The following is a 12,033-nucleotide window of genomic DNA, read 5'->3' on the forward strand; positions in this document are numbered from 1 at the left end:
CTATCTCGCTAGCTCGTTGGTGAAAGGATAAAACAATGACATTTTACCGAATTATCTTTACAAACTTTTTAAAAATATTATTTAAATCATATATTACACTTAAAAAAATTCATAAAACCATATTAAATTGTGTAAGAGAAGAAAATTGATACGTCATTACCCTGTTAACCATCATGCTACATGAAACGTGAAGGTCATCGACAACCTTAACGTCACGTGAATAGTGCATGTAAATTGCTACGCCTGACTTGGTAGGGTTACAATCCATTTCAAATCTCATATTACCCAATTAAACAGCGAGTTGTACGACGTAAAATGATTGATCAACAGCAGTCCAATCAGTCATCCAAAACTGAATCATCACCAGGACAGTTATGGTTCTGACAAAATTTGCAACTTGTTTGTACGTTCTTCCTCTTTAATTATCTGACTCACTCGACTCTATTCACATACAGCAATTGTTTTGTCCTTCCTCTGCATGAATGATGGAGGGCTTCATTGCCGAGGACCTCTCCTGGATGACCAGTCCGCCGACCGCCGCCGCTTCCTCCCCGACGCCGGCGGGGAACTTCTCGAACCAAGAGACTCTGCAGCGGCGCCTGCAGGCGCTGATCGAGGGGGCACAGGAGAGCTGGACGTATGCCATCTTTTGGCAATCGTGCATCGACATCGACACCGGCGACTCGCTCCTCAGGTGGGGGGATGGCTACTACAAGGGCTGCGAGGAGGTCAAGCGGAAAGAGCGGCCGACCTTTCCGGAGGAGCAGGAGCTCCGCAAACATGTACTCCACGAGCTCATCTCCGGCGGCGGAGAGGAGTTCTCTTCCGCCGACGAAACGGTGGAGGTGGGGGTGGCGGACACCGAGTGGTTTTTCTTAGTTTCTATGACGCAGTCCTTCGTGAACGGCGGCGGGCTCCCGGGGCGAACTCTGTTCTCCAGAAACGTATCCTGGCTCACCGGCGCCTACAGCCTCGGGGTGGCACCCTGCGACCGCGCTCGCCAGGCCAAGGTCTTCGGCATCCGGACCATGGCCTGCGTCCCCGTCGGATCTGCCGTCGTCGAGCTCGGATCCACGCAGCTCATCTATCATGCCTCCGAGATCACGGCCAAAATTAAGATTCTCTTCGATGTTAACCCCGTGGAGATGCCTCATGCTTCTCCTTCTGGTGCAGGATCTTGGCTCTCGCCACCGTTGATGGTTGTAGAGCAGGGAGAGGAAGATCCGTCGAAGCTCTGCCTATCAGATCCGTCCCTGATCGAGATAGCCGCCGAGGAGCTCGACGACGCTAGGAAGGACGACAGGTCCAGCGGCCCCACGTCGGAGCCGACCAACAAGATGCCCTCGGTTTCATCCGCTCCCCTTTCTGCCGGCCGTCAGGCCATGGCTTTCGGTCGCAACTTCCTCAGCAGGGCCAACACGGACCATTCCCAGCTTGAGCACTCAGTTCGGGAGGTGAAGCGGGCGCCGCGGAAGCGCGGGCGCAAGCCGGCGAACGCCTGCGAGGATCCGTTCGACCATGTGGAGGCAGAGCGGCAGAGGCGACAGAAGCTGAACCAGAGATTCTACGCGCTGCGCTCGGTGGTGCCCAACGTGTCGAAGATGGACAAGACGTCCCTCCTCAGCGACGCCGTCGGGTACATCAACGAGCTGCAGGCCAAGCTCCAGTCGGCGGAGGCTGACAAGGAGGCGCTACGGGATCAGATGGAGACCGTAAAAAAAAAGCACGACCCCGCCGCCTTTATGCACGGAGGCTGCCATGACATGGAGTTGGAAGTGAAGGTGCTGGGCTCGGAGGCGATGATCCGAGTGCAGTGCCAGAAGAGGAACTCCCCGGCGGCGAGGCTGATGGTGGCGCTGATGGAACTGGACCTGGAAGTGCTCTACGCGAGTGTGTCGGTGGTGAAAGACCTGATGATACAACAAACCACCGCGAAGATGTCGGAGAACCGGTCATTCACGGCGGAGCAGCTCGAGGCCGGTCTCTACTCCAGATTAGCAGCAAATCCAGCAACAACAATATATATATAGTCCCGAATATAATTATGCGTTTGTTCTACAGACTGCGCGCCGCTAAATCTGTTTTCTCAATATCGTCTTAAGATTTCGTTAAGATCGTGTTTCCTCAATCTGTTTCACAGATCTATATATTGGAAATAGAAGTGTTGTAATTTGTTGATAGACAGAAAAATCGGTAAGAAGAAGACAATTTGTGGCTTGCGATCAAACGTTTTAAACAAAAATAATTAAAAATTGGAAACATAAAATATGCTTTCACAAAATCCATGGTTTAATTCGAAGAGAACTGATTACTAGCTTATCTCTGAGGGAAGATGGACTCGAAGCCGCTGTTTACAAATTTCATCCCATCAATTGGCTAAAAAAACTAATTTTTGTCCGTGAGATTGTTCGAAGCAGTACAACCATTATTTTAAATGCCAATATCCATTGAGAGTAAGGTACATAAATAAAGGATTTGTCACCAGTTACCTTAATTGACCAAATCACTCTGGCGCCTAAATAGTATTTTGATTGAAAATTAAAGATAAAATAATACTAGAAGTTGAGTTACAGAACTTCCCTCCCTACGCGGAGCATATACTTAACCTTTTATATGTGTGAGCTATCCGTGAAAAACATGTGAGATTTATATCCGTGGAAAACATGTGAGAGTGAGGGGAGAGATCATGAGAGTGAGAGGAGAAATCATCAGAAAGTGGGGAGTATGCCCTATGTCTACTTGCGTCCAATTGAACTAGGTTAATTAATAGAATTCAACAAGTGAGATTGCTCGGGAAATTGAAAAGTCGACGACTCAACTAGTCGAATCAACTCGATAGGTCAAACTGCTCAGAAAGTCAAGTCGGTTCGACAGATCAGACTGCTTGGGGAATCGAAAGGTCAACGACTCAGCTAGTTGAGTCAGCTTGGTAGTTGACATGTCACATGGAGTCTATGTGTTGACTAAATCCCGAATTGTACCATCTATATATATGGCTCATGTGTTGACCAAGTTAAGGGTCCGTCATGTGGACCCTTACTTACCTCTACATTATAAGCATTTCTCTCAAATTTAGTAAAAGGAGATGGAAATCTGACTGACTAGATAATTATATTATCAACAAACATCAGGGTCCATGTAGCTGAGATGTCAGGGTCCGTGAGAAGCTAGTGGCTGAAGTAAAATACCTCAAGGTAAAATTGAAAGGACTAGCTATAACTCATATTTGAAAATAAACACGCACGATCGAACATGATGTGAAGACAATGAGTCGAAGTCTGTCGAAGCTTAGGAGAGAAATCAATTTATGCCTAAGTCCTATTCAAAAGAATAAATAATTGTAGGATATACTGATGAACGTCTTGATCCGAGACCAAGGGAGTCGAGTCAATGGTTGCCATCTGTCCAAGACAGAGGGATAAGACCGATGGACACCTTGGTCCGAGCCTTGTGAATAGAACCGATGAACGCCTTAGTCCAAGACTAAGTGGATAGGGACTATTTGCCAATCCAAGATAGGGGCTTGAGTTGATGGAAGTCTTGGTCAAAGACCAAGTGGATAGAGACGATTCGTCTGTCTGAGACAGAGGCTTGAGTCGATGGACATCTTAATTCGAGACCAAGTGGATAGAGATGATTGACGTATCTAAGATAGGGGCTTGAGTTGATGGACGCCTTCTATCCAAGACAGAGAGAATAAATGTTCGATCCGTGACTATATCTGAGTCAAGAGAGAAATAACTCGATCTGCGACTATGTCTAAGTCGGAAGAGAAATAGCTCGATCCCTCAATTCTCGAGTACCCGCGGAGTGGGTAGAAAATGATGAGATCGATCTCACGACTCCCGAGTATTAGTAGAGTCGTAGAGAGAATAACTCGATCTCGCAACTCTCGAATGCTGGCGAATTCGGGGAGAGAAAATGATAAGCTCAATCTTATGGCTCGCTAGTACTAGTGAAGTCAGAGAGAAAATAGCTCGATCCCTCAACTGCTAAGTGCTCACAGAATCAAGGAAGAGAAAATGATAAATTCGATCTCATGACTCTTAAGTACCAATGGAATCAGAGAGAGAGAATAACTCGATCACTTATCTCTCGAATGCCCACAGAGCCGAAGAGAGAAAAAAATACATTTGATCCTATGACTCCCAAATACACGTGGAGTCGGACATAAAAAGGGGAGAAAGTGATGATTTTCATGCATCTTCTAGCAAGGTATACGATTTTCAGCATCGGTTAGAACTTTATGCTTATCAAAGCTAATACAAGCAAGTAAAAATCATAAACACAGGAGGTAATGAAATTTAATTAGCATGATAAGAGCATACTCACAACCTCTTATAGTAAAAAATCAAAAAGAATAACTTTGACCATACCAGATATGTTCGTATCAAGTTGAGCATATATAAGTAAGAAAAAACTCCATCCACTAAATGTACAGATTATCAGGCGATATTGTTACGGATAAAAAATTATACCATAAAAGATGAATGTTTGACTGTTCAGACCAAGCAAATTCATAAAAACACCCTGTTGAACTAACACCAAAATCAATGCTCTGCGATTTCTGCGAACGTCGTCTTTTTGAGTCTGTGACGAGGACTGAGCAAGGGGCAGCTTTATCTCTCATGTGGACTGCTGGGTTACAATTCTGGCGAGAATTATTAATCAACACTTCCAATCAATGCAGCATGCAGAATTACCATCGGCTACAAGCAAGTCCGCCCGACAAGATGAAATTCGAGATGCGAGAGACTAAAATCCTCAAGCACGGATCGGGGAACTCCACACCCGGAAAGATCGGGGCTCGCGAAAGGCTTCTTGAGGATGTGATCCATTGCCGCGGCAACTGGACGAACCCTTCATTGCCAAGTGGAGCGAGCTGTCCCTTCCCCGGATCATGGCTGTGACAGATTCGGAGCAGGGAATAGATCGTGGGTTGCAGTTCTCGGACAGTGACGCCACATCACCATTCGCAACAGTATGAGGCTTTGTCATCGCCGACCAATAGACACTCGCAAAGAAAACAAATAGTACGGAGGAAATTATGGATAAAATTATACAAACTGTATTGATGGCGTCTGGGGTTAATAGATCTTCATGAAAACTATAGATTAAGGTATTGCAGGAACTGGAACAATGAAAAAACACCAGATCTGAGAAGAGAATGCTTCGATTAGAAAATTTAGGAAGATAATCGGAGTTGTGGCTTTCTTTCATTCGGTACGGTATTTATATATTTTCTACCTCCAACTCCAAGTCTTTAATTAGTTCATTTTTTCACATACGATGTAAATTTGTTGCGGTGTGGAAATTTCACCATGGTGAAGAGGTGACAGAAATTCAGCCCATCACGAAGAGTGATGATGCCAAAATCATTTTGGACGGAGCTGAATCTGCGGAGAATAACAAATATTGAAGGGTTTGTCGGGATTTACCTCGACGAAATGACTCCGATGTCTAAGTCATCATGATGTTTTGATGAAAAAGGACAAAGTAACATTAGAGGTTGAGTTAGAACCTCTGGCATATGCGCAAAGCATATACCTGACCATTTATAAGCATGAGGTGGTACCCGCGTGGAGAATGAGGAGAGAGATCATGAAAAAGTGGGGATCGTGCCCCTGTATTTACGCTCGGTTGAACATGGTTAATAAGAACTTGAGAGGTCGATGACTTAGCTGGTCAAGTCAACTCGACAAGTTAAACTTCTCAAGAAGTTGAGAGGTCCGTGATTAGGCTGGTCGAGTCAGTTCGACAGATTGGACTGCTTGAGAAATTAGAAGGTCCACAACTAGGCCGGTCAAATCGATTCAACAGGTCAGATTGCTCGAGAAGTTGAGAGATCCATGATTAGACTGATCGAGTCAGCTCAACAAGTCACACTGCTCAAGAGGTCGGCGACTCAGTTGCTCGGGAAGTTGAGAGGTCCGCGACTAGTCTGATCGAGTCAGCTCAACAGGTCAGTATGCATACTGCTTGAGCGATGGAATTTAATTATTTTTATTTTTTATTTTTTTAATTAAATAGCGTTGGAATTTAATATTCTGTCGCTAATTAACGACGGAATATTAAATTCCGTCGTTAATATTTTGCGACGGAAAAAAAATTGTCGCTAAATAATTAGCGACGGAATAAATTATTCCGTCGCTAAAGTGACGTCAGCGATCAAAAAATATGCGACGGACTGTTTCCGTCGCTATTTGATAATATTTTTGTAGTGATGCCTCATGCTTACTTATGCTCATTTAAACATGGTTAATAGAACGTGACAAATTACACTGCTCGAGAAGTTGAGAGGTCGATGACTTAGTTGGTCAAGTCAACTCGACAGGTTAAACTTCTCGAGAAGTTGGGACGAGGTCAGTGATTAAGTCGGTTGAGTCAGTTCAACAAGTTAGATTGCTTGAGAAGTTAGAAGGTTCACAATTAGGCCGATCGAGTCAGTTCAACAGGTTAGATTGCTCAAGAAGTTGAGAGATATATGATTAGACTAATCAAGTCACACTCGAGAGGTCGGCGACTCAGCTACTCGGGAAGTTGGGAGGTCCACAACTAGTCTGGTCGAGTTAACTCGACAAATCATACTGCTTGAGAAGTCAAGAGGTTGGTGACTCAACTAATCAAGCTGATTCGGCAATTGACATACCACATGAAGTCTATATATGTTTATCAAGTCTCAAATCGTGCCACATAGCTGCTATGTTGATAAGTTAAGGATTCGTTACGTGCACGTTAAGTGCACCCTTATTTACCTCTGGATCATGCATTTAGCTAATCTTTTAGGATAAGGGTTAAAAAGTCAAATATTACTAATTTCGATAATCATTTTATAAGCTATAATGACCTTTGATTTAAAATAGTAAAGTTTAAAAATCTTAAAACTTTGAGCTAGAGAAGAGAAGTAGGGTTTTTACACTCAAGAAGAGTCATAAATCAACCCTTTATCACTCAGACAATCTTCAATATTCATTCCTTACACTCTAGAAAAAAAAATAATTTACAACAATCCACTCATAAAATAACTCATCGATAATTTTATTCGACCAATTAATTATCGAAACTTCTTTTGGTCCAACAGTTTAGATCGGCTAAAGACAAATACTTCATTGGCAATAGAAATTTGACAATGTTATTCCACCGTATACCCATCTGCTAAATCGACTTTAATGTTGCAGAGTAAATTTAATCCATCGTTAACCTTTTCAGCTCCTGCTCATCCACTTGTCTCCCTGGATCGAAGTCCATCAACACCTTGTTTAGCTTCTTGTTCTGGATATGCTGCTCTTCTACCTTCAACTCGTAGCTGTAAATTGATTCACAATTCAAGCAGTGTCTAAATCGCTGCACTGCATCGAGCAAGATCCGAAGAAAATGGATGAAGAAACAGGGCGGGAAGAAAAGCTAACCATGCAGGGGGATGAAGAACGTCGGGGGAGAGCATCTGGGTGAGTTTGGTGGCGTCGAGTGGCCGGCGAATCACATTGTTGAAGCAGAGGTAGCGCCCGTAAGCCTCCGCTCTCTCGTACACTGCGACGTGGGCATCGACGAGGAAGTCAACGTCCACCGTGACGAGGACGCCAGCGTGGTACATCTCCATCGCGCCCTTCAAGTAGGGGTTGTTTGCGGAGAGCTCCGGCACCATCACCAGCCCGGCATTGATGGAGATCATGTCCACGCCTCTGTCCATCGCCAACGCCCACGCCGTCTTCTCCGCCAGCGTCTTCGCCACCGCGTGCCAAAGCTGCCGTATCGCAAATAACGTTTTGGTCAAACAGTGGTCGGCCGCCACATTGATTGAGCCAATGTTCTAGAAGATCTTATGGAAATGAAGCATTCAAACCAAAAGGGAAAGGTTGGGAATTGGTTGGCCTACAGTTGACCAATCCATGGGATCCCTAATCAATTACTTTGTTTTTTCTGCAGAAGGAAGGTTCACTCCATTCTCTCTCGTCGAATTCCACGGCCAGCTCCCGGTGTTCTTGCCAAACCACGGCGGTCACCGAGGAGGTGAACACCACCCGCTCCATGGTTTCCACCTGCGCACATGCTTCCACCGCGTTGTGCGCAGATCTCACCTCGACGTCCACCACCAAATCCTGCACCACAGATTAAAAATTTAGGAAATCGCCCTGTTTTGTAACCAAATCCTCTGCTTCCATGATACAAGAAAAAGTAATCGCCGAAACTTCTAGGAGGAGTTATTGCATAATTAAGGACTGCGCAGTGCAATCTTGGTGGATAGTTGGTGCATTCAATTAGCCCAGCTCATGACAGGGCAGAAATGGATGGCCTCCCCGAAGTCCTGGAATCTCAAGAAAGGTAGAAAAATCCTAACATGGGATAGAAGCTTACATCATACGGCTCTTCCTGAGGTGGGTCGAAGGCGTAGAAGAGCCCTGAGCATCCGCGGACGGCGTCGACGATGCTGTGGTAATCGAAGGGGTCGGCATCGAAGAGGCGAAGCCGCCGGTTCTCTGCCGATAGCCTCTCCAAGCTCGCTCTGAGTTTGCCTGCGACCAAAGAGACCATCAAAATCCACTCCTGAGCGAAGCAGTATAAGACGCTTGCGTTTACCACGGCTGTAAGCGGCGGCGTGAACTGTGTAACCTCTCTGCAGGAGTCTGATGACGAGGGAGACGCCGAGGCGGGACGAAGCGTCCATGACGCAGACCGCGTTGCGATCGCGGTGGACAAAGGCCGGCGCCATCAAGGGACAGAGAGGCAAGGGCTGTAATTTGCTATTGGCAAAGATTTTGATTAAACATTAAAGACGAGAGAAAGGGAAGGAGAGAGTGGGAGACGGGAGAAGGCGAGGTAAGGAAGGAAGAAGTAGCATTCGAAGGGCGTGGGTGAATTAAGGAGGAAGTTGCCAGAAAGGAAGAGCAATCGCACATTTATTGAAGCAGAGGGGAAGGGAGAAGAAGGAGAGGTTGGTAAGAACCCTTAGCTATCATCGATTCAATGCATGCATCTGCCAGTCTTGATTATTTAATAAAATATGGAGTTTTGTGAAAAATGGACCGGCCGGCATATCCTTTCGGTATGAAGAAGGAAGATAACATATGGGCAAACATATCGTCTCCCAAGTGATACCTTTCTTAAGTAAAAAGTAAAATTTTACACTCGATAATTTTATAATTATCATTATAAAGAAACTTTGACTTCGTAAATTAGAAAGTTATAGACTTAATCATATCCCGGGAGCTCACAAATGATGTCCTAATAAGTATTGCAAGACTATAAATATTATATTGTAGGAGATAAATTTCCTACACTATTTATTTTGAACTATTTATTGAAAAATAAGAAAATGACTTGTAGACTCCCAATAAAATTGCAATGCAAACATAGCCCCTAACTAACATTGTCATGTCTCATATACACTACAAGAATTGGAGGATTTAGGTAATTTAGGAGGGCCAAACCAAACTTTAGTAAAGAAAATCTTTATGGGCCTATTCGAATCCTTAATGCCGTCAACTTTATTCCACTATAGTAAAAAAATGGCCCTCGCATTGGAAAAAGAAAGAGAGAAAAAAGTGGCCTAAATGACTGATTGAAGCAAAGTATATGGGTGTAAATGCGCGACCTGAGCCAAAGTCAAATTCCTTATCTTGGCAGTTTTATTCAACTTCACGAAAAAATGATCTTCGTGTTGAAAAAAAAAAAGTGATCTATGACTTTACTTGAATGGAGATATTAGTGCTCAAAATTTATTTAAAATTATTTATTAAAATCTTATTGAAGGTAAATCAAGTTTCTAAATACATTATTATCGTTATAAAATATTATTGAGTAAATCTAGTAGTGAGGACAGCCATCCACTCGCACATCCTTAGCGGTAGGACAGGACGCGAGCGGGCAATGCTCTCCTCCGCTCCCCCACCACGTCACGCTCTTGTTCTCAGTGCTCAACGACAAGTAGAGCAGCACCCCCATGAACGCTACCCCCGCATCCAAAGCCGCCGACAGCACGTAGTTGTACCTCTCCCACCACTTCTTCCGGTACCGGAACACGAAGAAGTTGAAGACAGTCCCAACCGCGATCCAAGTTACGAAGTTGAGCGACGTCGCCGGCGGCATCGTCGCCGTCGCTCCCAGCAGCACCGGGAGGTTTATCAGCGGGATCCAACCTTGCCCCGGGAACGCCTTGTGGAGCAGCCACACGAGGCCGGGACCCGCGGCGCCGCCTAAGAAAAACCAATTGAGCGCGCCGTAGTTGCCCTGCGGCCCAAAGATGCGCCTCGGCCCGACCAGTCCCCAGATGACCGACGCGTCGAAGAAGACGCGGTCGCCGGGACACGTCCATGGGCTGTTCGCCGGCAGCAAACTCGGGTGGCATATGTTCTCGATGGATCCCAGCAGCCACCACGCCACTGCCAAATTGGTCGTCCCCGCCACTATGGTGCCTATCAACTGTTCGACACAATTTCGGTCAGTGGGCATAGTTTTCGAACATTTTTTTTCCCCTAGATTTTGATTTGGAAAGAAAAATAATTAGTGCCTGAACTAGGAACATTGATTTGGGCGGAATCTTCATGTAATGTCCGAGCTTGAAGTCGGCCAGGAAGAATACTGCTTGAGCCATGCTCATGTAGCCATACACCTTGAAGCAGACATTAGAGATGGGGTTCCCAGGCTGTATCAATCCCATCATGTACTCTGTTATGATGTTCAGCCCTGGCGTCTTTTAAACATTATTACAGATTGTGAGAATTCAATGAATCGGATAATCACAGTGTTTTAAGCACGATACAGTTATGATGCTTACGGGGAGTGTAAAAACAAAGGCCATAGCACATGCAAACAGGAGTCCCCACCATGGAAGATGAACTTGGTCATTCAGAGCTGTGCAGAGAAACAAGTTACAAAAGAGAAACATACATGATTTCAATTTGTCCACGTACTATTTTTGTTAGAAGTATCGCGATCAATCATTAAGTAGTTGATTTTTTTTGGATGACTACTTGCCTAATAATGTTAAAATCTCACAGTTCCTGTAATTTTAGTTTCTTCATATATATATATATATATATATATATATATATATATATATATATATATATATGATATCCTGCCCGACGAAAATCCGTGCCTCCCGTGCGCGACCCATCCCAGCCGTCCATGCCCGCGCCCGATCGCGATCAGCCGTCCAAAAATCGCGATTGAACAGTGTTTCTCCTCGGACCTTCGCCGATTCCGCCGTCCGTTCATCGCCGTCCGACCACCGATTGCCGCCGGACCGGGCCCGTTGGAACCGCAACTCGCCGGCGGTCCGGCGAGTGCCGGATTCCGGCCCCGATTCGGCCGGAATCCGGCCAAATTCCGGCCGAAACCGGCAAACAGCCACTGTTCAAGGGTCAAAAACTCACAACCATTGCAATCTTAGTTGCTTATAAAAAAGGGTATTTAAAAAAAATTCAAGGGTCCTTCCACTAACTTGTCAAAGTTGGATAGATACTTTTGTCCAAAATTGTTTAATGAGCGTACAACTTATTATCTCAAGCGATTAGGTTACTCATGCAAGAGATCGCGATTGATTTGCCATCCACCATGTAAACTTAAACCAACATTTTTGTTCTATTGATAAAAACAATCTGCCATTATATTCGACGACTCAAATTTTCCAAGTCGACGCTCAAAATTTTCTGCATTTGTTTTCAAAGGATTTTGATTATTAAACCTTCTCACAAATTAAATTTCCAAAAAAGTGTGGACATGATATATCACACATCAAGGAACTCTTTTTATTTAGTATCAAAATAAAGTATTATTTTTCTAATTTAGTAACAGTTATAATATAGTCATTTGACAACACCTTATAATAAAATTTAGTAACACCAATATGATTCAATTTAATAACACGTATAATATTATTTAGTATCCTTCACACTTTTAGTATATATGGATAACTCATCCCCACTAGAAAAAATATATAGGAGAAAATCAACAAGTTATTAATGAAAAGCTAAGTACTCTCATGCATATATATATGCATTATTTGTCAAAATAACCACATCCATATATAGG

General features: G+C 44.4%; 3 protein-coding genes across 3 annotated transcripts; 1 reads left to right on the forward strand and 2 right to left on the reverse strand.

The window, feature by feature from the left end:
* The first annotated feature begins 485 nt into the window (after positions 1-485).
* LOC141820302 (transcription factor MYC2-like) lies at positions 486-2,030 on the forward strand. Its single transcript, XM_074707592.1, has one exon. It carries the CDS (start codon positions 486-488, stop codon positions 2,028-2,030), a length of 1,545 nt encoding a protein of 514 aa, XP_074563693.1.
* A 4,915-nt stretch (positions 2,031-6,945) lies between these two features.
* Positions 6,946-8,856, reverse strand: LOC141820375 (cinnamoyl-CoA reductase 1-like). The gene is made up of 5 exons (XM_074707677.1): positions 8,578-8,856; positions 8,356-8,513; positions 7,911-8,099; positions 7,410-7,744; positions 6,946-7,306 (listed from the first exon to the last, which is right to left on the reverse strand). The coding sequence occupies exons 1-5, from the start codon at positions 8,708-8,710 to the stop codon at positions 7,186-7,188; spliced, it is 936 nt and encodes a 311-aa protein (XP_074563778.1). The 5' UTR covers positions 8,711-8,856; the 3' UTR covers positions 6,946-7,185.
* A 948-nt stretch (positions 8,857-9,804) lies between these two features.
* On the reverse strand, positions 9,805-10,841 carry LOC141820457 (oligopeptide transporter 4-like). Its single transcript, XM_074707779.1, has 3 exons — positions 10,775-10,841; positions 10,508-10,690; positions 9,805-10,419 (listed from the first exon to the last, which is right to left on the reverse strand). Exons 1-3 carry the CDS (start codon positions 10,796-10,798, stop codon positions 9,805-9,807), a joined length of 822 nt encoding a protein of 273 aa, XP_074563880.1. The 5' UTR covers positions 10,799-10,841.
* Between the last annotated feature and the right edge of the window lie 1,192 nt (positions 10,842-12,033).

This window comes from Curcuma longa, unplaced genomic scaffold, assembly GCF_044706935.1.
Source record: "Curcuma longa cultivar G26 ecotype Majalengka, Jawa Barat unplaced genomic scaffold, ITB_CL_G26_1.1 utg3290_np1212_1714210_RagTag, whole genome shotgun sequence".
Classification (NCBI taxonomy): Eukaryota; Viridiplantae; Streptophyta; class Magnoliopsida; order Zingiberales; family Zingiberaceae; genus Curcuma; species Curcuma longa.

Excerpts from the sequence above, each read along its gene's own strand:
- LOC141820302 (XM_074707592.1), top strand. The coding sequence starts at position 486 with ATGGAGGGCTTCATTGCCGAGGACCTCTCCTGGATGACCAGTCCGCCG.
- LOC141820457 (XM_074707779.1), bottom strand. The coding sequence starts at position 10,798 with ATGGCCTTTGTTTTTACACTCCCC. Across the intron at positions 10,691-10,774 it reads CCTTTGTTTTTACACTCCCC|ACGCCAGGGCTGAACATCAT; the intron begins GTAAGCATCATA and ends AATGTTTAAAAG. Across the intron at positions 10,420-10,507 it reads AATCAATGTTCCTAGTTCAG|TTGATAGGCACCATAGTGGC; the intron begins GCACTAATTATT and ends TGTGTCGAACAG.
- LOC141820375 (XM_074707677.1), bottom strand. The coding sequence starts at position 8,710 with ATGGCGCCGGCCTTTGTCCACCGCGATCGCAACGCGGTCTGCGTCATG. Across the intron at positions 7,745-7,910 it reads CCTTCTGCAGAAAAAACAAA|CTTTGGCACGCGGTGGCGAA; the intron begins GTAATTGATTAG and ends GCGATACGGCAG. Across the intron at positions 7,307-7,409 it reads GTTCTTCATCCCCCTGCATG|CTACGAGTTGAAGGTAGAAG; the intron begins GTTAGCTTTTCT and ends ATCAATTTACAG.